Genomic DNA, 26,459 nt, shown 5'->3' with positions numbered 1-26,459 from the left:
AATTGAACTAACAAGTTCTTCTTCAAGTGATGGTCCCTATGTATATTCCACATGTGGGGTACACATGCATGCCATGCGCCCAAGTCCAGAAGTTCTTCAAAGCAGTGTCCATTGGTCCATACATGTGCAGTAGCTCTCCTTGTGCTCTTGACCAGTGTTATAAAAGGCAGTGAGGGTTGATGCCTCTCCAGTTCCTTCTTACCGCCACATGGCCTGAGTCGGTCTCATGTCCTCCTTCACTTCGTTGTATAATCTATTTGTATATAGTTATATTCTTAGACTAATAGTTAGTAGTTAAAAAGTTATAGTATAGTATCGAGTATTTCTTTCTGTCCGTTTGGGGAACCCCTCCCCCAGCTCTGGGACTATGCCCCAAAGTCCTGCGATTCAAAAATTGCGTCTCCTGCCCTTGATCCTTCTCCATCTGTCATGAACATCAACAATGCCTGTACTGTTTGGGTGAGGCGCATATCTCCGCAAAGTGCAATATTTGCTTCTTCTTCCCACCCAGAACTCAAAAAGCCTGGGAGCTTCTCCTACAGAAGCACCTCATGGAGAAGGCTATGGGGCCCCTGTCCGATTCAGACCCGGGAGACCGGCCTCACCTACCTAGCATGTGCCTTGGAGTGGTGCTGTCAACATCTAAACCCGAGGACTCTTCTTCTCGGGCTCCTCATGAGAGTAGAGGGCACTCTCATGAGCGCAAGGACAGATCCCTGTTGAGGACTGTCCGTAAGAAACGCATTTCCTCCCCAAAGCAGTCTGGGTTGTGTGAGACGTCGCAAGCGGAACCTAAGGAGCCAGCTCCAATGAAGACCCCCCCACATCTGAGGGCAAGATACATAAAAAGAAAGGTCCGCCAATTCCGTCGGTCACCCTGGTACCGAAGCATAAGGATGGACACTTGCCAGTTCTGTCTGAGTGCTGCTCCAAATCCATCGTCGGTACCACCTCATCCATCTAAAGACTGTCCAATTGTTGTTGTTGTATTGGATCCATCAGACTTAACTGCAGGAACCCATCAGGCATCAGGGCATACCAAGACTTGTATAATATCGGAGGATATATTCCTCCTTATCCTCAGTCTCCACTTCTTTCTGGCCCAGCCCTCCTAAAGCAGGGGTTCTCAACCTTTTTCTTTCTGAGCACCCCACCCCCACCATGTAATAAAAGCTCCATGGCCCACCAGTGCCACAACAACTGCTTTTCTGCATAAAAAGCCAGGGCCGGCCCGGCATTAGGAGATAGCAAGCAGGGCAACTGCCTGGGGCCCCATGTCACAGGGGCCCCAACAAAGCTACATTGCTCAGGCTTCAGCTTCAGCCCCGGGTGGCGGGGCTCAGGGCCCCAGGCTTCAGCCCCAGGCGGTGGGGCTTTGTCTTTCTGCCCTGGGCTCCAGCGAGTCTAATTCTGGCCCTGCTTCGCAGACCCCCTGAAACCTGCTCACGCCCCCCTAGGGGGCCCTGGTTGAGAACCACTGTCCTAAAGAATATCCTTACTTGGGAGGAGGACCTTACATCGCTGTCCCAGGAGCTGTCTCACCTCCAACCACCAGGAATGCCCTGGTACTGATGGCACTGCCACTTCCAATGCAGCTGTTCTTGGACTTGAATCAGATGAGATGGCCACACCATTATCTCCATAGAGGCATTCGAGCCCTGATAGGCAGTCAAGGGGTTACGCTCACCATTCTGCCTCATATAACTTCCCCAGGGATTGCTGATACTGATTTCCTTGGGGTCCCCTGAAACCGATTGATCCCTCTTTCTAGCCTTATTGGGTCCATTGAATTTTTATGGAAGGTGTCCTAGCCCCTCTCAGGAGTTGTACTGCTTCTCTCCCTCTCGCCAGCCAGTTCTGTCAGTGTAGGAGGAGGAAGAGGTGGAACCAAATCCGCAGGTACCAACAGTTCCAATGGGTGCCTCTTCGTTATCTCCAGATGAAGCAGTCACTCCTTCTCCACCAAATGACCATTGCCATTACCAGGAGCTGTTACAAAGAGTGGTCAGTTACCTACAAATCCCTTTAGAGGCGGTCCAGGACCCTCAACACCAGCTCTTGGACATCTTACAGTCACAAGGACCAAATAAGGTGACTTTAGCTATCAGTGAGACCATATTAGAACCAGGTAGTACAGTATGGCACACCCCAGCATCCTGTGCCCCGACACCCAAAAAGGGCCGAGAGAAGGTATTTTGTTCCTGCAAAAGGGACTGAATTCTTATTTTCCCCAACCCCCAACTCACTGCTGGTACAGGCAGCTAGGTCATGCTATCAAAGGAACCACCCCAGTAAATAAAGGCTCTAAGAGATGGGACCTCTTGGGGAGAAAGGTCTTCTTCTCAGGCCTGCAATTTCCTTAGCTAACTATCTAGCTTTGTTAGCAAAATACAATTTTAATACCTGTTCGAGGCTTGTGGACTTCACAGACCAGCTGCCCTCAGAGGACAGGGCCCAGTTTCAGTCTCTTGTAGATGAGGGGAAGCTAGTGGCATAGGTAGCCTTGCAGGCTGCAGTGGATGAAGCAGACATGGCTTCCAGAAGTTTGGTCACTGGTCTACTCCTGGCTGCAATTATCAGGGTTTTCTAGGGAGGTCCAAAACACCATCCAGGACCTCCTTTTGATGAGTTGAATCTCTTGAATGAGAAAATGGACAAGGCCCTGCACTCATTAAAAGTCTTGAAATTGACTCTGTGTTCCCTTGGGATTTATACTCTGACCCTCAAGAGGAAACACCAGAGGCTATTCTATAGACCGAGGCCACCTCTCCTTATGCACCTTATTATCAGAGCAGAACTGAACAACCACACAAATGTCAGAAAATTCACGGGCCTTGCTTCTCAGCCCTACTACTGCCATAACCTCTACTCATTCTCAACCATGAGCCAAGAATGTCTTTTCACTGGTCAAGACATGCATATCACCACTGATGCCAACCACGTCGTCCCGTTACTATTGGGGGCCGTCTTGCATTCTTCGACCACCAATGGAATAAGATCACTACATACAGTTGGGTTCTGGAGAGTATCCACAAGGGGTACTCCATAGAGTTTCTCTCTTTCCCATCTCTCAAACCCCTTCGGGGACCACTCTCATGAGGTAATTCTTCAACGGGAAGCTGAATCCCTCTTACGCTGAGAGGCAATAGCACACATCCTGCCTCATTACTATGGGAGAGTATTTTACTCCCTCTATTTCCTAATTCCAAAAAAAGACACAGTGTGGAGCCCCATCCCGGACCTTCAGCAACTCAACATCTTTATTTGAAAACTGAAGTTCTCGATGATTACATTGGCAGGTAAGGAGAAGCAGCTGGGTGCAGCTGTAGGAGTGAGGGGAGGAGGAGCTCAGCCGCTGCTTCCTCCCTCCCTCCCTGGACTGCCAAGACACACAGAGATTTGGGCAGGGGCATGTCCCTGCTTGTCTCCCTTTGTGCACACTCCTGATGGTGGAAGTTCCCTTCAGCCCTCCCACCCCCAGGGCTACCATTTGTAATAGATGCCTTCCTTCTGAGGCGGGATGCTCACCGGGACAACAAACTGCTCAGGGTACCTAGACCACACAAGAGGCCAGACTACATATAAACCTACTGGAACTGAGAGTGGTCTGCCTTGCATGCAAGGCCTTTCTTGCTTCAGATTCTGTTGGATTGCAGTAAGAGGAGGAACTGGAGAGGCGTCAATACACACTTTCTCATACCTTTGGTTGGGAGCATGAGAGCTACTGTGCATGTGCGGGCCAACAGGCATTGCTTTGAAGAACTTCCAGACTTGGGCATTTGGAGCGCACCTGTGCCCCACACGTGGACTATGGTTAGGGACCACACATCTCAACCTCCAGTTACAGTAAGTAACCTCCACATTTTAAAATGAACTTAGATTTCTTGTTACCTCTAATTGCAGCCGTGAAACTCACAAGATTGCAGTGTTTTACATTGCAGAAGGACAAGAGGACAAATGCTCAATATTGTCCAATGCAAGAGGAAGCCAAGCATATGAAGATTTTGTTGCTGGATTGGGCTGGGAGGTAATAGTAACAAATTTAGGCAAACTTCGAATGTTTTTGTAGGGATATTGAAATCAACATTTTAAAAACGTGTAAATTATACATTAGCTACACATATTTAAATTTTCAAAACTGGAGAAATAATTTAAACTTACATATTGCATGATATTTGGCAAAAGTTTATTTTAAAAAATGCTGAGCAATATACAAAGCAGAATCCTGACAGTTAATATGTTAAGCACTCCCTGCCACATGTAAACTGTGAAATATTTTAGAAAATAGTTTTTAAAAAAAAGGAGGCTAAAAGTACTAATTTCAATTGTTTATTTTTTATATATGTGTATATTCATAGTTTATTCAGTTGTGAAATATTTCTTACCATCAGGTGTTTCAGGGGGCTGCGCTGAATGACGCAACCTGAATGCAATTTTCTATTAACTTTTTAAAAAAAGAAAGAAGTTTGATTTAAATTATTAGAGGAATTACTGTAGGAGCAGCTTGTGTTACATTTTGACATGTTTCAGAACAAAATAAGTTTTCTCCTGTATCCCATAGGTCAGGCCAGACAGTGGTTTGTTGTTTTTCCGCCTACCTGCAGATGGAGACGGAGAAATAAAATAATATTGTAATAGCTGCCCTAAGAAAGGCTAGTTTGAGCTCAACTCAACCAGTTCATTTTCTGTCTACAGCCATGTCTGGATCAATTTAGCTATTTGTAATTTATTTTTATCTTCCCTTTGTTCTGAGATGTTTTGTTTTCCATTGGAGGTATAAATGGGCTAGTGGAGACCGTTTCCACTGGGAAATGGTTCCAGTTATTTTCTTCTGTTCTATCATTTGCTCCACAGAATGCTATATGGAAAAACTGTCCACCATTTGTGGCAACTTCATGGTACCCTATTCTAGGTTCTCCCATTTCCCTTCCTAGATTTTCACAAACACGAACCCCACTTGTCAGATCACTGAGCCATGAAAAGGAATTTCTCTACTTTAGGTAACACAGCTTAAATTTAATCCCTTTCTTGTGTCCAAAGACTTGCTTGAATGCTAAATGAATCAGGAGATGCTGAAAACCTGCTGATTGTTGGGACAGTGACCCAAGTCCCACCAGAGAGGGTATCATGTGGTTTTTGTAGTCTCCAAAGTCTCATTGGGGTTCTGAACTCCTTTTCCTGGCTGGTTCTTTCCTCATCTCATGACTGAAGTCAGTGATTCCAGCAGTGAACATGGAAGTTTGTCTCTATGCCCTGGATGTAAATTGATACATTCCCATTATCTGTTTCTCTACATTTTTGTCTTGTGGTCAATATTAATAATATTAATAGGTCAATAAAGCCCTAGAGTTTGGTCTAGCCATTGACCCCCAGACTTCCATCAAAGTGATGATAATGTTAGCTGTTACTCATTAGCAGGAGAACCTCTTTACACATCTTTCTGAGGAAGACCTACTCATCTGAGTTACATTCTGAGACCAGATATTCCAAGAGGTATTGTCTGATCCATACTATAATCCCAGAGCGAAGTTATAGTCCAATAAATCCTTTACCCCTACCCTGACTCAGTACTCACTGCGGCAAGCTGTTCTTCCTAAAGCCTTGAGTCAGTAGGCTTTCAGGGATCAGATCTCTGCTCTTGCAGAGGCCTACCTCAAAGTTCATGTTGCTTTGCCTAGAAAGCTTGCATACTACAAAGACTAGCACTCGATAAATAACCTCAATAAATAGATCCATCTATTAGTGGGCTCACTTCCACAAGTACTCTCTTCAGCTCTGACTCATGAGATTTCTGTACCCATTAGAGCTGCTACTCTCTTTCACTAGACCTGAACTTCTCCCTGGGCTGTTGACTGTGAAAGGATATTATCTATTATGGGTCATCTGTAGCTTCTTGACCTGTACTGCTCACTTTTGTCACAAAGTAGCATAAGGCTGCCAGATTAAATCAGAGAGCTGGGAACTAAGGGACCTGATTTTCAGAGGTGTTGAGAACCCACTGATCCAGCGGAATTGAATGAGAACTGTGGATGCTTAGCACCTCTGAAACTAAGGCCACTGGCCAGTGTAGTTTGTCCTTCTTCATTTCAGCTGTGATCTAAAGGGCAGAGTGGTGAAGATGAACATGACCATGGTCACTTGCATATTCACATAGTCTCGAAAAAGGAATTGCAGAGCAGACTGGCTATGCTCCGTCAGATCCATTAAGGGGAACCACAGATCTAGGTATTCTTATATGACAGCTATGGGCATTTGCCCCACAGGGACCTAAACATTATACCAGAAAATGGGAAGGTACAGAAGCTCCTCTTCTGCTGTCCACCTTTTGAATGAGGATGATGCTCTTAAGGTTGATGCCTTGTACCACCTACATGCCACTCTTTCCCTGCTAATGGAAAAGTTACATTAGAAGGTGTTGAGATCTTAGGCCAGCGGCATCTCGGTATTCTTCATTTGATCCAGGGCACCTTCGTGCAGTATACCACCTCATCCATTCAGGGTATGTCTCTGCTGCAGCTGGAAGTGTGCCTTCCAGCTCAAATAGACAGACCTGTGTTAGCACAGCTGAGCTAGAGAGCTAAAAGTAGCAACAAGAAAAGGCCAGTGGAGTCTCACCCAGAAGTGGTCCTATTCCATAAAGGAAATTATAGTCAGAAAATTACTCTCCAAAAATGGAATCCTCTTTTCAACAGAGCTGCTCCATGTGTTTAGTCTTACTCTCCTTGCTTCAGTGAGAAAAGTACATTTTTACAGCTGTTTACTCTTGTTAGCCCTGCAGAGTCACTGCAGCGATGAGAAGAGTGAGCTGGATTCTGTTCTGGATCACACATCAACAAGAGGATTGTTAATTAAGGTCCAACTGCATGGCCATATTCTGTCCTCATGTACACTGTGCAATCCTACTGAGGTGCAACTGAAGGCAGAATTTGACCTAGGGGGTCCATAATGCTAGTGATAATGCATGAAACAGTAAAAAGAACCTAGCTTAACTTTCAGCTCAGAGGCTGAGTCTGCATGGCTGACAGAAAACAACAACTTTCGACATGTAAGATAAGCAAATTTGAACCGTTTCCTTTTAGATCAGAACCAAAGGCAGTAAGGCAATAAACAAGCCAAGGCTCTGCTCCCTTCCCAACTGTTTATACTCCCTTTCGATCTGAACCTGGTCTTATATGCCCTCCTGTGTTTTCTCTTGAAGCCTGTAAGACAAGTCTCCAAAAGATTCTCCACCCTTCAGACAGTTTTTCTAGAGGCCATCAGTTCAGCTAAGAGAATGGAAGATCTTCAGACCCTTCCCTTCAAAGATCTTTACTGAATCTTTAATCAAAACGCAATGATAACCAAATTGGCCCCTCACTAATTCCTTTCCCATGTTCCTTTCCCTGACAGATTGGCTGAAGAGAGTCCTTCCTTTTCTCTGATCCTTTCTAAATAATGAGAATTACTGCATACCTTTAATGTAAAGAAGAAACTGGGGGTCAGGCTTAAAAAAGCCCTAGAAGCAGTCATCTGACCTTTTGTTCATCTTACAGCAGTAGAGGGAGTTGAAGGACTTAATCACCAGATACACCTCTGAGTCATTCTCTCATCTCTGTGGTCTAAAGCAGGTATCACCTTCCAACCATCAGAGCCCACTCTAACAGGGTTTTAGCCATCTCACAGGCAGAAAGAGAGAGATGCTTTCCTTTTAGAACTCTGCAGGGCTGTAAACCTAGGCATTCCTACATCGTTTCTCTTCCCACTGCCAGTTTGGCATGCCTGCAAGGAAGCCCTGTATATTGTGGTCTGTTGACTGTTGTTACAGTAATGCCTATAGTGATATTGCCATTAAAGTTCCCACTGTCTGCACTGACCCATAGGATATAAGAGAAAACAGGTAGTTCTATTGCCCTAATTTTAGCTTCTCTTTTTAATGGGTCAGCCCAGATTGCTGAGCTGTGGAGTGGAAACTTTGACTCCCCTTTGCCCTTTAAAGTGGGGTTTTACAGTTCTAAAGGTTTTATAAGACTGAAGCAGTAGTGAGTATCTATGCTTTTAGATATTTATATTTTTTACTAAATTGTAATGGTAACCACACTTAGTGAGAGAGGCTCTTCTTTTCACCTATGGTTTCCCTGTTTGTGTTTTCTCCATATTTAACATTGATTTTTCATTAAGGGTGCATGGGTGCCGTTAACTACTCTGAGGTTTCTTGAACTGCTTTGCTCAAACAGAATTAGCCAGAATGAAGGAGCCTAGTGTTACAGAATTATTTTGATCCCTCTTGTCATTTGCTAGTAGAAAGATATAATACCAATTGTCTGTAATGACCCACTAAAGACTAAAAGAAACTATATTAACAGGTAAGCAAATCACCTTGTCTCCATTATGACTGTCTGGTTATTAGTTTTAGAGATGTTTCTTTTTAGCAGCTTACAGATACAGAAACAGAAAGCTGGTGTATCCTAAAATGTTGTACAAAGATCCCCCACGCGCAGAAAATTAAAGTCTTAACACTTTAAATATATATATACACACACACCGTTGATCGTCTATGCTATAATATCCTTTAAATGTGGCTCAGTAAGGAGAAGGTTTTTTCCTTATTGTTTTCCCTTTTATATCAATAAGGTTGATCTTTCAACACATTGTGGATTTATGGGTGGTCTGCAACGTAATGGCAGCACAGGACAAACAGCACCGTATTATGCTACCTCTACCGTGGAAGTCATTTTTCATGTGTCCACAAGAATGCCGTCAGATTCAGATGATTCACTGACCAAAAAGGTAACTCACTTATATCATTTACTATGATAGACATATTTTTAAGATAGTAGTAGTACATTATTTTGAAATACAGGAGTTAATCTTCATATGCTCAAATCAAAATTTGAATGGAACATAAATTGTGCTATGTATGCAAGCCTCTCTTTATTCTGCAGCACATGGGAGTTAAATTCTGCAACTAGAACCCCTGAATTAAGTGCCTTGTGAACATTGGATTCTGCATTTCCATGGCAGCATCAAATACCATTATTAGTAATAATAATAGCAATCATTTTATTTCATTTGCCTCACTGCCAAAACCTTCAGAGTTCAGTACAATAGAATAAAAACACATGCAATATAATGTGATAAAATATCATTCTCTTAAAATACAAACATGGATGAATAAATGAGCAATCGAGTCTAATAAAGGAAAAGAAAAGGAATGAAAGAAAAGTGCTGAGTTATAGTAGCAAAAATCACCAACCAACTTCAATTTAAAACCATAATTGGATCATTCACAATCCAGACAAGCAATCTCCGCTTCAAAGGATGGCCAGAACCCAGACAGGAACCAACTCAGAATTTTGTTGATATCCAGCTACTTTTTCGTTTAAGATTGAGCAGTAACTGGCGGGCACTCCAGAATTCAGAGATATTTTGGACAGGTGGCAAACTTCTGCGTGGTTTAAGGATGGTCAGCACTCTACCCTCGTAAAGTGAATTGTTAAGATCTATCAGTAATGGCACCATAGCTAACTCATTTGCTTTAAAATATGGTTGTGCCCTGAGAAATAACTGTTAAATGTCATTGTGAGGTGCCATATTCATTGACATGTTGATTTCCATATCACATTTGCTTAGTTAACATTAAAAAGATGGAATTTCTGAATACCAGCCCTGCAAACTCATCCTATTTTTTGTTAGTCAAGCTGTGTCTTTTCCTTTTCCCATAATATTTGTAATAAAGATCCTGCAGGTCTTAATTCACACCTATGCAATCTCATTGCCTTCAGATCATATCTTCACTGGGGTCTGTGAGATTTGGTTCTAGCAATGATAATAGATATGAAATAAGGTTCACAGTGAAACCAATGAGCTGATGGTTTGAGCCTGAGTATCTATGATATCCAAACCAGCTCCAAAGACCAGGATGAATATACAGCAAGCCCTGTGGGAGCTTTCCTCATCCTCACGGTAAAATCCAAGGTGTCCATTTCTTCAGATCTGACTTGCTGATCCATATGAGCTAATATCAGTATAAACGTTGAAATCCCCCAAAACAATAATCCACTGGAACTCCAACAGCAGTACTCAGACCAGCTCAGAGAACTAAGCTATGAAATCCCACATTTAGAGGTCTGTATGCCAACAGAACCAGATAGGGCTATGTGCTTGAATAAACATGTCCATGTGACTCTCTCGTGCAGTTCAATCAGAAGAAAAATGTCATAGTTGCACTCACGCACACCTTTTTTTCGGCACATGAGTCAATACCTGACCAGAACAAATCATGAAAAGATTGGGTTTGTCGTGTCAGTCATCCAGGAGTGAGAAAGAGAGAGATGCGAGATCTGGGTGATACTCTCAAATAAGATCATGACATGTATCTGCCATATTCACAACAGGACTGATGTTACCCATCCAAATGTTCACATAGGAGGAATCCATGTTTCCATCTTAAATCAGTGGAGAAGAATGTCAAGACCACAAGGAGTTTTATACTCCTTTTTCTACTCCTTCCTTTCCCTGTCATAACTTCCCAACAGGAGTTGAGAAAGAGAAGAGAGATTTATATATTGTGGCATTAAAACCTCATGTTTTTGAGTCGTTTTCATTCATTTGATGCTGCTACAGAAATATCCAATGCTATGTAAAAAAAAAAAAAAAAAACTTGTATTACAGAGAGGTGAGAATCATAGTGTGCTGCCACTCAAGGATGAGAGAAGGGTAGCAGTCTCTTTCCCTCTGCTTCCACCAGGCAGATTCTCAATGACACTTTATCCTGCATGAAACCTGGTTGCTCGTAGGCCAGTAGCTCTATTTTCATATCTGTATTCTTTGCTGTATTCTGTCTGCCTGTCTCCAGGCAGAAGAATCAGAGTGCTGATCATCTTGCTTAGGTTGCAAACCCAAGAGTATAACAGAAAGTTTTACCTCTGCTGGCCAAGGAAGCATCCTGTAAATACTGCAGTGGTACAGTGGGCTGTATATTCTATGGTTGTGGAATTACAGTCTGATGCAGTAACTCCACCTAAATATTTCGTTATGGTGTTTTATTTTTTTATTAGGCACAAGGGGATGCATCCACTTCTGGTGTAAAATTCACTAAAATTAGTGCACGTCCATCAGGGATGAATTTGGCCCAGTAATTCTATAGACTACAATAATACAAATATTTTTTCCTTTACATATTTTTGTATGGCCTACATTTTAAAAATCAAGTTTTCGTGTTAAAAATGTTGTTGCTCTTTTTAAAATAAATACTACAACTCCAAATAATATTAAAAGACTTGGCCCTGAACAAAAGCTTTCCTACTGACATAATCAAAATTCAGCTGGTACCTTTTCCAGCTGTAAGATTTAGCATCATTAGTGTTAAAACTTTTATCAGATATCTCACAGCTAGAATAAAAATCAATCTCAGTAACAGCATCCTACAGTTCCTTGTCTTAGTCTAACTAAATTGTACCTAACAGTTTAAAAATGAGCTGCAAAATTTCAAAGTGATTTATTCCATCTTCTCCCATTGTCATAGTAGAACATTTTCAATTCAGAAATCTGGTTGCAACCCTATACTGAACTCTTGCTCCTTCGCTTCAGAAATTTGTTAGCTCTAGCTAGATTAGATTTTTAGCAGCTAATCTAACAGCTGTAGGGGTTTGCAAAGTGGGGACAGAGCTGTGCTATTGGATTTGTCCAATTCATTTGACTCCAGGACTATAATTGCACTTATGTCTTACAAGGCTTTTATAGCCTAAGGCTGGCCAGCAGCAGAAAAACAAATTGGCAGTGATACAGTAAGAGTGAAAGGGAATGAAAGGCACACATTATCAGTCTCCAGGCAGCGCTGTTCTGGCAGGAAGTTTCTTGGTTAATTTACAAATAAAACTTAGATTTTAGGATGGGCTCACTGTCACACAAACAATGGGGATGTCAGGCCTGACTGTTACTTAGTAAAAGTAGCAGCCATGCCTACCCAAAAGCAGGAATTCTTCAATCAAACAGACGACTCCTTTCTGGAGCCAGCTGGCTAAGTAATGTAATTAGTAGGAAAAGGAGGTCAGACTATTAGGTGTGTACCATGACCAGTGTCAGCAGTGGCGTGTTGCCTGGCAGGCAGCATGTAGACTAGCTAAAGCAGAGTGCCTTTAAAACTATTTACTCAAGTGAGTGAGTGGAAGCGGCGCACGACTAGCCTCAGAACATGGAGTTGTTTTTTTAAGGCTTGAAAAATGAGCATTTGTGCTGTAACTGACAAGTACATTCTGAAGCACATATTCTAGCTGAGGGAGTGCAGCCGAGACATGATTAATGATGGCATAATTCAAATTAGAGGCTATAAATTGACCAAAGTTATATGTATATTCATGGTTTGCTCTAATTGAGACATTAAGGAAACTACTGTACTTGAACAAATGTGTGGTTAAAAATGTGTGTAAATCTCATTCACATGATTAAAGTTGTCTTTATGTGCAGTTTATAAATTAATACTAATCTATGAAGTTTTGAGACAGAAAATGCAAACAACTGCAAGAGCTTCCTTCCTTGAATATTTGTTTATGTACATCTCCAGTATCTTTCAGAGCAGGGCTCAATTTAAAACGACAATCTACTTATTTGTCTTATTTTCCAGTTGTTTCATCCTTTTCATGGTCGGTTGGTTGGTTTTTTCAAACTAGGTATATTTGGAGGAGAGAGGGCTCATCGCTTTTGCTCTGAATTATTCATTTATTTGCTTATTTGGCCATAGCCAAAACTGTTCCTTTTTTGTTTAGTTTGTGCTCAGAAGCTTTAGATAGATCACACACAAAATCCAAAATATTATTTTCTTTCAGTGATCCAAGTAAGAAGTCTACAGTTAGTGTATTATGGTTTTACTATTCCTTGTCATTGGCAATATAAGGATGTTTTAGCAAAACACAAAAGCTGATCTTTCAAAAAAATCGATAGGTACGGTATTATAACGATATAATCAATATTGTCAGAATTCACTGAATTTTCAGTGAAATCTTTTCCTCCTTTGGTTTACAAGACTATGTCCTCTCCTGGTTCCCCTCCTAACTCTCTAATCTCTCCTTCAGCATGTCCTTCCTCATCTGCCCTCTAATTTTCTGTGGGACTTCCACAGGCCTCTGTCTTAGGTCCCCTTCTCTTCCGCCTATACATTTCATCTCTGGGTAATCTCTGCCGCGAACACAAATTTAACAACCATGTCAGCAACTCACAGATTTACATCTCTACTCCATGTTGTCTTCTGTCCAAACTAAAGCCTCCGTCTGCCTCCCTGACATCTTGTGAATGTCTAGCTAAACATGGCTAAAACAGAGCTCCTAATCTTCCCCCTCTGACATCTTTCCTACTATCTCCTTTCTCTATCGCTGTGGACAACACCACCATCGTGCCTGTCAGGCAGGCCATAACCTGAGTGTCACCTTCGACTCTGATCTCTCTCTGGGTCCTCATAGCCAGGCTATATCTAAATCTCTAAGCTACGGCCTTTGTACATCCACTAAAGCTCTTGCCCAAACTCTCATCATCTTGCGCCTTGATTAATGCAACATTCTTTTTTCTGGCCTTGACAAATGCAATCTTTCCCCATTCATATCCATTCAGAATGCTGCTGCTAAGTTCTTTTTCCTAGCCCATCACTTGGACAATGTCACCTCTCTCTTTGAATCCCCCCGTAGGCTCCCCTTTCTCTGTTGAATCAAACATAAACTGCTTGTGTTCACTTTCAAGGCCCTTCATAGTAAATCCCCATCCTACTTACCTCTCATTCACTGCTGAGCTGTCGACGTTCGCCTCTGTTTGGCCCATGATGCCAGCCTCCACTGCCCACTTGTTAATTTTTCAAACAGGCACCTTTGTGCTCTCTCCCTTGTTGCTCCATGTGTTTGGAAGGCATTTGGCATAAACATCCACAAAGCTACCTTATTACCCACCTTCAGATCCCCCTCAAAATTCTCCTTTGCAATGATATCTACAAAAAACTTGACAATGGTTAAGCTGTTGGTGTGGAGAAACCGCTGCCCGTCATGCTGAACAATATTGTCTCATTGTTTACTTATATTCCCGTCGGTCTATATCAATCTGTTGGTTTTCATCTTGTACACTAGATTGTAAGTCTCTGGGGGTGGAGACTGTCTTTTTGTTCTGTGTTTGTACAGTGCCTAACACAATGTGGTCTATGGCGAGGGCTCCTAGGCGCTATTGTAGTACAAATAATAATAATACTGATCAAGGAGATATGTCTTTTTAGAAATATTATGAGAAATGGTCTTCTATGCTTTAAAGGCAATTGTCATTCTAATGTAAAGCAAATGCATGTTTCTGGCATGTTACTTTGGGCTGTGATTGTGTTGTATCTCATAGATGAGGCAGAATGTAGCCTTGCGAGTACTTGGATGGGTAACGTCTCAGAGAATCCTAGGAGCTATAGGAAGTGAGGTTCATGATTCAGTAGGTGTCTGTCTTTCTTCTAAGTGAGTATCAAACTGATGCCAAAAGCGTTGTACTAAGGAGCGCTATGCTGCTGAAGAGAGATATCTTTCAGAAAAGACATAAAGCCAAGGCTCCAATCATGTGTGATCATTAAGTATGCCATTGTGGTTTTCGCCAGAAGTAGGGGCATAAGCCATTGTTTCCTGGTTAAATGGCAACTAGCGAAATTACATTCTTTTGGCCTAATTTCCTCCTGTTTTGGATGTTCTCTTGCATCTAAGTCCTACTACGAAATATGGTGTTGCTGATTCAGAATGGCTACTATGTTAGCACTCTAGAAGTGGCTATGTTTCAGACGTAGGTGGACCGATCACTGTAATGTTTGTAAAGTGTTTTGGGATTCTTCAGAATGAAAAGTGCTGATAAATATAAGAAATCATTGGCTGAAGAATTAATATGATTAAAAAATATGTTCCATTTTTAAAAGGATTTGGTCCTATGTTTTGCTCACTGCTTTCTATACACCTGAAGATGCTGTTTGTCCTTCCAAAGTACTCTGAGGCAGAGCATTATGGGAGGCATTTCTTCATAACTTTGTATCTTACAATTAAATGAATGTGCTTGTGTTCTCCTGTGCATTTTCCTGTGTGGTTGGATAATGTATGAAGAGGGTGTTCTGTGATCTCATATGTTATTTACTGAAATTTGTTAAATTAGTGAAGGTTTAAAAATTCAAGCAATGCAGGTTTTTAATTTGTTGCAAAGCTACTACTAGAACTCTGTCTTAACTCCAAGCCTATATTTGATGAGTTGGGTTATATATATTAATCCTCATTTACAATGAGTTGCACTTCCAAAAATAATCCCATTGAACTGTTTTCAAAAATGCTCAGTGAGTACAGGTGGCCTAATTGGGCCCTTACTGTTGTTCAGCTAGTAAACTAATATATTAACGCACCACATTCCCTTCCACTTTCCTTTTACCTTTTTACTTTACAATAGTCCCAATATTCACACATTATCGTTATTTTTATCTCAGTCATCAGATATCATTAGAAAATAATGAAATGCTTGTAGCCATGGACACGATAATGAGAAAGTTAATTTACGCTAATCTGTATTGGTCCAGGAAAAAAAATACTTTGTGTAGTGTTTACACATTTCAAACTGCGGAATGAGGGACTGATGATTACTTGTTTTGTAGATAGGATTGAAATGGATTTTCATTTGTATGTATAAATTAGAGAAATAAATTCAGCAACTTTTCTGTGTCAAGTAAAATCAAATAATGAGCTGTGAACTTGAGTTATTGTATGAACAGGTCCTATTTTGCTTTGCTTAAGTATAAATCCCAGGTATTATTAACCTATAATGTCGTAAGCAAAGGTACTGTTGTTAGCATTCTGATCCTCGCAATGTTGTTTTGCAACTTTGATAGAAATCCTTTACTGTTAAAAATTACCATCCAATTCTAGTAGCGTGAAATTCATCACTATACAGAAGGCCAGAACAAGGCCTGTGCTTCACTTTAATCACCAGCTTTATCTATTTTAAGGTTTAAATGGAATTTAAGTATTGCACAGGTCTTGTGCTGGCCCTCTGCATAGGGATAAATTATCACCTTTAATAATAGATATAATGTCAAGGTAAAGTGTATAGCAGAAGCAGTCTATTGTGGATGCTCAATATGTAATTTTCAAATGACTTTACCTTTGTTAAATCACAAACATTTTTTTCCTCGCAAAGAAAAGGCACTACTACTTAATAAGGACTATTTCTATACTACGTTTCAACTTTAAACTTCAGACATATTTTGTGTTTTTTTTAAAAAGGTAATTTTTCTCCCATTCTGTCATAACTCAAAAACTACTTCAGAGATTTTGCTCACTTTTTCAAAACACAGTTTGCCTTCTGATACAGATATAGCACAGTACGTGTCAGACCCAAAAGTGAATCTTTCAGATATCTGAGAAAATAGGATATGGGGAGCCACAATGGAAAGTGTGAAATGGAAACCTGAATCATAGCAGTTGCTATCACTGTGAAAGCTATAATATTGTAACTGAATTAAAATGTTCTGCTAATTAACATTTTGATCTAATAATCCAGATTAGCACAGAAATCTGTATATATACTGTGTATGTACACCTCATGCAAGTTGATAATTTGATTGTTATTTAATGGTTTGATTAAGTAATTATGTGTTTTGAATGAGGCAAGTTATTTAGTTGCTTTTAATTCCAACAAGCATAGAAAAAGCAATATTTTAACCTTTTCTGTAATGAAATATTTCTACTGTCAAGCATTGTAATTCAATTTGTAAGCCATGACCCCTCATAAACTGTTGTTATCACTCTGATTAATAAAGAGCCAATTTGCCGTTGCAGCTTCGTCACTTGGGAAATGATGAGGTTCACATCGTCTGGTCTGAGCACACCAGGAACTACCGCAGGGGTATTATACCAACAGATTTTGGAGATGTTTTAATTATTATTTATCCAATGAAGAATCACATGTTTTTCGTGGAAATAATGAAGAAACTAGAGGTATGTTTTGACTACTTTGTGTCCATCATAAACATTGTTCAAATGGCCAACAATTCTCGTGTAGCTTAAAGGAAACTTTATTCTGAAAATTTAATATGAGTAGAGATTTAAATGGTTAGATCTGAAATGAAGAACATATTCATATTACATTAATGCTTAGCATTTGGGGCAACCTTTCAAAATTCTAAAAGTGTAGGAGAAGAAAGATTTTTTTTTTTTTTAAACAATGGCAAAGATCCATTTAAACTAATAAAAGCAAGGGAATTTAGAGTTCAGGCTTTCACTTGGCATTAATTCACCCCATCATGCTTAGCTACTGCTGCACATATGGTATTGTATGTACCCTCAAACAGTGTTTGAGACCTCTGCAATAATCTGACTCACTGGGATGATTTAAGGAGTGTGTGTGATTCCTCTCACTCAGCATCCTTGTTTTTGTGTGAAATGTCAAACAATTTGTATTTGTAAGACTTGTTTTAATTTCTTTTCTGTTTTTGTCAACAATTTAAAATAGTGTAACTTTTTTCAACTTCCTTGTAAATGTGGATTTAAATCTCAAAGCAAAAGCAACCAGTGTCTAAAAAGTTGTTTACATAAATATGGGATTTTTATATTTTAAATGCTGAAAGTGTGTGTGTGTGTGTGTGTGTGTGTAAATTTTGGTTCTAATATATTTGATATGTTAGCTTTTCAAGGCAACATTTATTTTATAAAAGTAACTATAGTCCACAGTATCATCTCCTTCATACATAAAGGATGATATTTGTCTTGGAGCACTGCCAAGTGCAGAAATGATGCATAAATCCAGTGACACGTTTTTCAAGTTGAATATGATACATCTTTCAGAACTTAGTGAAAGATACAAGAACTGTACAGTTTAATAACTAGTAATTTGTCAGCATACATTTACAAAAATAAACCTTAGAATTTGCAACTTTTAAAATTATGACCTTTTATTGCTGTTAAATTTTTATTTTGGGTATATAAAGAATCTGCAATCCACTTGTCAGGGACTTAAAAGTAGTGAAAATGACGTCTTAGAATGCTAAAGTATTATACAATAATATAGCCAACAATATCTTATGAGAGTTTCTTAAACATTTTTTAGAATTTAGCATTATAAGCTGGTTTGAAAATTGTGTGAATCGATCCAAGAAAAGCTGTCTCTTTTACATATTAGACAAAAAAACACCCAAAGGCATAAAGAATAATAGCCAACTGGAAATTTAGTGTTATCCCTACATTTAAAGTACAAACCATTACAATGTAATAAAATTAATCCAGACATTTCCAGGGCAAGTGTGGCTGACCTTTTGTTCACCAGCTACTGACCCCAGGGTGAATGAAAGAGGCTTGCAGAGAGAAATGTCTGTTGTTTGGCTTCAGTCCCTGGTATTTAAATTGCATTCCCTAATCAAATGAAAAGGCTGTCCTCTCTATCAGGTTACAGAATCCATGGCAACATTTGGCCTTTTATATACATAATGTTAGCCTTTTTGTTTGCATCTAAGTAGAGACACCTGGAGCAATGTTAACATTAACCAATTTAGCATTAATAGCTTCATTATATAAGAATTTCTGATCAGATAGCTGTTACTTTTGTTATATTGCTTCAGCTTGTATTGTTTTCATTTTTATCTCCCTGCTTGGCAACCAGGCAATGATTTGCAAATTTTTTTTGTCTTGATTAATTAAGCAATATAATTATCAGGAACTGTGATGCAGTCTTTGCTCAACAAAGCTTCTGAGAGAAAACAATAGTAAGTCTGTTAGTATGAATGCATTCCACGCGTCACAGATGCATGAGGATATTCTAAACAATGAGACGAAAAGCTGCCTGCAAAAGAGGACAAAGAATGCCATGCAGACTCTACACACTACACATACCGCCAGGGACATACTGTGGGTTCCCTGGGACACAGATGCCTCGTTAGATTGCAGCTAGTCATCAGAGATTAATTCTCAGCCATTTGGTACTATAATTTACCCATTCCCCAGTCTTTTAACTAGTGCTGCTTACTATAGAACTGAAGTAGTTATATTCAAAAGGTTTATTTAACCTTGCCTTCTTTTAGTGTGTACAACAATAACAAAAAACCTTTTTTTTCTTAGTGATTGTAATGAAGCAGGTGTTTGCAATGTGGGGAATATTAATTTTTGTGTTTCATGGATAACTTACTTCAGAATTAGTAGTGGTCAAAGAAGGGATCCATTTCTTTCCACATCTGTAAATTTTATCCAACTATAGTTTATTTCTATTATATTTATTTTTCATCCCTCTGACACTTATGATTCTTCAAAAGGTAATCTTGTTTTGGCTCCTTAAAATAATATCAACTTACATAACTTACTGAAGAGAGAACATTGTAATATATATTCAATTTACTTATTCAACCAAACTCCCTCATTAAGGCAAAAAGATCCACATGGGTGAAAGCTTATGACTGCATGGAGTCTCATTGATTTTAATGGGCCTCAGCATGGGCATTGAGAGTGCATAGGAATTGATAATTCTAGTCTTTTTTTGTTCATATGGATTTATGGCCCAGTCGTGTATTTCTTGTGCAGCTAACACTCCCATAGAATCAGACTCCACAATTGGGGATTTATATACCAGTCCTGAAATGTACTGAACACCCTCAACATCCACTGAATTCAGATGGAATTAAGCATTCTCAACAATTCAGAGGATTGGACCCTTAAACTGAAATCTCTTTATGTTAGGGATTTAACACATTTTGAGAAGTGCTATAAGTATACCTGGCAATCGATACATATGTATTTTTATTAATAATAAAATCCTGCTAACTCCATATTTTACTGTGTGACCCCATCTTCCTCACCAAGAAACTCCTCACTTTTGATGAGGCAGGGAGGTAACAGCACCGTGTTACACATTGGCATTCTGAATATTTGTCTTCCATAGCGTGCATTCAGTAACTGTCATGCAAAGTCAGTTCTGTACCTCCCTGTGTTCACTGTCTCTGAGTCCATACTGCACTGAAAAAGAGATGTGTGCATAAAGGGTGTTTGTGTATACATGTTGACAGAACCTGTCATCTTTTGTTTATTGTGTTTTTAAATTTTTATAAAACCCAGGAATTAAATAATTTTCATACAAACCTTTGCCTGGAACTTCCCTTGACCTAGTCCAAAATTTGTCTACCCCCTTCTTTCTTCTTCAAGGTCCTCCTGAAAATATGCTTCTTTAAAGAGGCCTGTAAACCATAGGCCACCCCTTCACCTGATATACTGAAAGATATTCACATAAAAAGTAATCCGTACAAAATCATGGAACTGACAAGACAACTTTTTATTGCTCCCCTTCCTACCACATCCTTGTTTGCATATCATATGTTCTTCTTCGAGTGCTTGCTCATGTCGATTCCATTCTAGATGTGCGCACGCCCACGTGCACAATTGTCGGAGACTTTTGCCTTAGCGGTATCCGTAGGGCTGGTTGTGGCGCCCCCTTGAGTGCCACACTCATGCGTCGGTATATCAGGTGCCTCCTGCCCTACGCCCCCTCTGTTCCTTCTTACCGCCCGTGGTGGTTGGTCGGAGCGCCTCTTTCCCTTGCTTTGCAAGTGATCAGTGGGTTTTTTTCCTACTCGTCGAACCTCATGTTCCAGCTGTAAATGGTTTGTTTTTTATAGTAGATTAGTTAGTAACGGGGCGGCTCCAGGCACCAGCGCAGCAAGTGCGTGCCTGGGGCAGGAAGCTGCAGGGGGCGGCCTGCCGGTTGCTGTGAGGGCGGCAATAAGGTGGCTTTTGGAGGCGCGCCTGCAGGAGGTCCGCTGGTCCCGCGGCTTCGGCGGCAATTTGGTGGCGGGGACACCAATGGCGCGGCACCGGCGGACCTCCTGCGGGCATGCCGCCAAATCCGCGTGACCAGCGGACCACCCGCAGGCACGCCACTGAAAGCCACCTTCCTGCCGTGCTTGGGGCGGCAAAAAACATAGAGCCACCCCTGGTTAGAAAGTAGCTGTTAAGTACTATAGCTAGTCAGTTAGGGTCCCGGCGGGTACTTTGCCCCAGGCAGGGCATGCCCCGGTCTCCAGGTTTTAAGCCCTGCTCTGACTGCAACAGGCCTATGCCTGTTAGTGACCCGCATGGCAGCTGTCTGAAGTGCCTGGGGGACTCCCACATTAAAGAAAAGTGTCGCATCTGTAAGAACTTTCGTCCCAGGACACAGAAAAAGTGTGACATTCGCTTGAGGGCCTCCTCATGGAGGCCGCTCTTTGCCTAGCCTCAGGAATGCCCAACACTTCAGCCTCAGAATGTAGCGCACCCTTGGCACTGGGCTCTTCCCGGCACCAATTCCCTTCGCTGGTGCCCAAGAAGAAGACGAAGAAGAGGGACCTGGCACTGAGCAAGTCAGACCAAGGGGCATTGGGCAAATGACCCCGCTTGGTTCGCCCACCCACGCCAGAGACGCAAGGGGACACGCCCCCAAGAGGACCTACTTACCCCCCTAAGGGATCCACCAACAACTCCGGGAAGCGATAGGGGACCCAGACTGATGGCACAGTGAACGCCTTCTCAGCTCCCGGCGCCCAGAGAGCAAAGGACTCTCCCACCGCAGCCAGCACTGTGTGTGGCAATGAACCCGGTGAAGGTTCCCTACGAGGACAAGCCATCTGTGAAGGCCTCCCAGAAGGCGAGTGAGCGCCGCCAGTCTCCAGAGCCAAGGCAGAGCCCTTTGTCATCGTGCCCTTGGTCTCCGCATCAGCCCAGGTCACCGGTTTGCCACTACTGGTCGCCGTCGCCCCGCTCCCGGTCTCCACCCTCACACCAGGCTTTGCCCAGAGGGAGGCAGTGGTCACCCTACAGTCGGCACCGGTCATCTTCGCGCTGACAGTAACCGTCACTGAGCCCTTTGGGACACTCCCCAACATGGCACCGTCCCACTATTCCCGTCACCAGTCTGACTATTCAAGGCACCAGTCACCCACGCCCTGCCATGGTCACCAGAGGAGGATTTCTCCAGCTTGGAGAGGGAGTCCAGCCCCTCACTGAGATAGCACCGTAGCAACTGGGCTCCGGAGGTTGCCATCCGCCGCAGCGATGCCGACCTGGCAACAGGGCTTGTGGCCAGCGCAGTGGCCTTACTGGAATACCTGGGTCATGCCGGTTATGCCGATGCTCCCATCTCACCAGTCCTCGGTCGCCACATCGGACAAACCCCACAGAGCCAGTTATCTCATCATAGAAGGCAATTAGGTTAGTCAGGCATGACTTGCCCTTGGTGAATCCATGCTGACTGTTCCTGATCACTTTCCTCTCCTCTAAGTGCATCAGAATTGATTCCTTGAGGACCTGCTCCATGATTTTTCCAGGGACTGAGGTGAGGCTGATTGGCCTGTAGTTCCCCGGATCCTCCTCCTTCCCTTTTTAAAAGATGGGCACTACATTAGCCTTTTTCCGGTCATCCAGGACCTCCCCCGATCGTCATGAGTTTTCAAAGATAATGGCCAATGGTTCTGCAATCACATCCGCTAACTCCTTTAGCACCCTCAGATGCAGTGCATCCGGCCCCATGGACTTGTGCTCGTCCAGCTTTTCTAAATAGTCCTGAACCACTTCTTCCTCCACAGAGGGCTGGTCACCGCCTCCCCATGCTGTGCTGCCCAGTGCAGTAATCTGGGAGCGGACCTTGTTCGTGAAGACAGAGGCAAAAAAAGCATTGAGTACATTAGCTTTTTCCACATCCTCTGTCACTAGGTTGCCTCCCTCATTCAATAAGGGGCCCATACTTTCCTTGAATTTCTTCTTGAAATATCTGCTGGGCCACCACCTTGTCATCTGTCCATACGTTCAGGTCTCACTATGCGCTTACCCAGCAATCCCGAGACGACGCTGGCTTCGGTAGAGCAGTGCTGCAAGACTGTGAACTCCGAGTCTACCTCTCCTTCTTCTGCTTGTGAGTCACCTAAAATGGAATTGACATGAGCAAGCACTCAAAGAAGACAAAACGGTTACCTACCTTTCGAGATGTGTTGCTCATGTCCATTCCATTACCCAGCTCCTGCCCCTCTGTCGGAGTTGTCGGCAAGAGGGAACTGAGAGGTCATAGGGCCGGCGACGCCTGATATACCGACGCATAAGCACGGCACTCAAGAGGGCACCACAGCCAGCCCTACGGATACCGCTAAGGCAAAAGTCTCCGACAACTGTGCACGTGGGCACGCGCATACCTAGAATGGAATGGACATGAGCAACCCATCTCGAAGAACAACAGTTACAAAAGGTAGGTAACCGTTTTTTATGGGACCTATCTTAATGCAGATGAGTAGATTTATGGTAATACTCACCTGAGTAAAATTACTTGCACATGTTGGCAGGATTGAGCCCTTACTTTGTCAGCTGTTCAGGGCAGGGACCTTGTCCTCACATTTATCCATAAATACCTACGACACTGCTAGAGTTATACAAATAATAATAAAATCTCTTCTGTGGTACAAAGTAAGAATAGTTGCAGTTTTCAGAATTCTGCTTTTCTTCTAAATTTTGTATTGTTCAGAAAAACATTTTACATTAGCTCAGAAGGTGATTTAATGGCATACTTCTCTTGAATACTAAGAAAATACAATCATGAATGGAAAAAATACATATTTTTTCTCTTTAGGGATATAATATTGAAATAGATTTATGTGTCATAATCTAGCATTTGATTCTGTATATGAAAATGGCTCAGTTTTGAAACATTTAATGTTTTGACATTTGTTAAAGATTACCTATTGAATTTCAGAAAATGTCATGAAAAATTTAGTAACTCATTGTGTGATGCTGCTTTAAGACAACCCAGCACATTTCCAAGATTCTAATAATGTTCTTTAATATGAGGGTATCAAGACCTTACCAGCAATGGCCGATAGTCAATAAGAATATTTGAATATTACTTTCATTTTATAATTCCAGTGATTTACATTATCAACTGCTTTGTTTATGTGGATATTAAAACCTCTGTAAAATTAACTCTTAATACACTGACTAACACATATCAGTTTCTGGGCATTTACGTTCATAACTCACCAAAATATCAAATTGAAAATATGTGTGAGGTCTACATATGTTGTTTATAAGTGTATACCCTCGTTATTCACACCTGGCATACAAAATTAATAGGTCTGACTCTCTGCTCCCTGTCTCAATACTTCTAAAAATGTTCTTCCTTTCATAGAGTTTTCAAATGAATTTATACTTACAAATGTTTTGGTCTTTGCAATTCTTAATTTAAAAACAGAGTCAGCACAAAACTTGATGCTGTAGAACGTCTGTGGCATAGATTGTTTGTTTTGTTTTTTCCAGCTGGGAATCTACTAAATCTTGCATATAGAAATTGATGAAAGCTCTAAATGTTAAACTGCATGTGCTGAAAATCATCCAAAATTAGTCAAATTATGGAAATATTTTATACTAATCTATTTTTTCTGTTTTTAGTAATTATTTTAAGTAAAGGAATGACATTAACAAGAACTGTGTGAAAAGACAGCTGTCATTTGCAGATGTTATATTAAAACCAAATTTCTTCTGTGATTCATTGCCACTTCTAATTAGAGGGATTCCCCTGATGCAGGGGATTTATATTATTCCTTTTGTCCGTTTATTGAATGACTGTCACAGTCACCCACAAAGCGGTTGCAGAAGAATAATAGAGGGTATTTATTTATGTTATAAGCCCCAGTACAGATGGAAAAAATCCATAGATTAAATTTTGATAATTACTACTAGCTCCGTTTAGTTTTTTTCATTTTGATTTTTGTGGTGGAGAAATTAGTTCATGGTTGACTTATTCTGAAAATCAGTATCTATTATAAATTTTTAATATTCTTAAGATTTTTCATTTTTCTTTTAACCGTCCATATTCGTTTTATTTGTGTGTGTTTCCACACATTTTTCCACTTTACAAATGATTTGGGCTTCTCCATGTGTTGTGCTTATTCTAGCATTTACTTGTGATGGTTAGAGGTACTGAGAGTACTGCAAGTTGTCAACCTACATTACGTGTTCAGTTCCTTAGGGAGAGATTCTAAAGCAATGAAAGGCTTTGCAGTTCTAACTCATGTAACAGGGCGAGCCTGTCAGCATCTTGCCCAGATGTATCTATGAGATACTGGTTTTAAGATGGGGTTTTTTGGTTTCTTTTTGCCATTACTGCCCCTTTGCCAAGAAGTTAATTACCTTGGGCCAGATCATTCTTTTTCCTTATAAAACTCACCAAGGGGGGCTGTACAGGGGAGGGGAACTCGACGTGAGGTTCCACTTGTAAGATTCAGCATAGATAAATATCTAGCTTGAATATCATAAAGTAATATCTACCAGAAGCACACTGCCGCCTTCAAGTTCATAGATGAACTCTGCAGTTATACATAATATAAAAACTAAGCACATTTTAAATCTTAAAAAGCTTATGAAAATATTTGTTTACATGTTAGATGTGCTGAGGATAGCTATGTAGTGTTTAACCTCTCAGCAAAATGTATCCCTCTTACATGCATTGAATTATATCTAATACTGTCTTGGTTTCTATATTGAAGCTATCACAGTAGTATCTGAATGGTGAGAAAAGGGGTACAAGTTAGTTGGTTGGTTGGGTGATCTTGACTGAATTTGTGGTGTCTATCTAGTGACTGAGAGCTGGGGTTGTTGGTTTTTTGTTTTGTTTTTGTTTTGTTTTTTTAAGATGTAAATTATTTTAAAGCATCCTTGAAGATACAGCTACATATTTTCAAATAATTCAATTCTCATAGGCTTTTTTAGTAATGTATTTTCCTTACATTTTTATGAATTAATTTAAAACAGGCCTGGCCTTGAAGAACTAATAATCATCACATCAGACTTTGCAGAGCTAATGTTTCTAAGCTTTGCAGAACTTAGAAACTCTACAACAATGGCCATGTGTGTCCATGACCCTTTCCTGATGTGGCTGTCTCTCTCCATTCAGCTGCACACTAGATCCCCTTGGGGATCCATGTCTCTCATTTTTCCTCCTCTGTCTTCCTGGGCCCCTTGTCCCTACTCCATTCCTGAACTTAGGAAGCCCACAACCTGTGGGCAATGAGCACCATGTTACAGACCTGTTAGACCTTGTAAGGACTTCAATGTTTGTGAACATTGCATGCAATAACTAGGGTCCCAATGTACAGTTGAGGGTGCAGGATTGTGGCCTCGATCTGAACCCAGAAATCTACCCTAATCTATTTTTAAATACCAATCCTCATTTAGGTCAACAGAATAAAACACTTTTTATTAGGGCTGTTGATTAATCGCAATTAACTAATGCGATTAACTCAAAAAAATTAATTGCGATTAATTGCACTGTTAAACAATAGAATACAAACTGAAATTTATTAAATATTTTGGATGTTTTTCTACATTTTGAAATATATCAATTTCAATTACAACACAGAATACAACGTGTACGGTGCTCATTTTATATTATTTTTATTACAAATATTTACACTGTAAAAATGATAAACAAAAGAAATTGTATTTTTCAAT

At 41.0% G+C, this 26,459-nt stretch overlaps 1 protein-coding gene across 1 annotated transcript in view; it reads left to right on the top strand.

The window, feature by feature from the left end:
- RALGAPA2 (Ral GTPase activating protein catalytic subunit alpha 2) overlaps positions 1 to 26,459 on the top strand; it is a 291,897-nt gene that overhangs the window by 164,185 nt on the left and 101,253 nt on the right. The window contains exons 35-37 of the mRNA XM_065401648.1: positions 3,904 to 4,027; positions 8,611 to 8,766; positions 16,797 to 16,955. Coding sequence (XP_065257720.1) covers positions 3,904 to 4,027; positions 8,611 to 8,766; positions 16,797 to 16,955 — 439 coding nt within the window. The remainder of the gene's footprint in view (positions 1 to 3,903; positions 4,028 to 8,610; positions 8,767 to 16,796; positions 16,956 to 26,459) is intronic.

This window comes from Emys orbicularis, chromosome 3 (assembly GCF_028017835.1).
Source record: "Emys orbicularis isolate rEmyOrb1 chromosome 3, rEmyOrb1.hap1, whole genome shotgun sequence".
Lineage (NCBI taxonomy): Eukaryota > Metazoa > Chordata > Testudines > Emydidae > Emys > Emys orbicularis.
The sequence above is the reverse complement of the archived record's forward strand: the minus strand, read 5'-3'. Positions and strand labels throughout refer to the sequence as shown.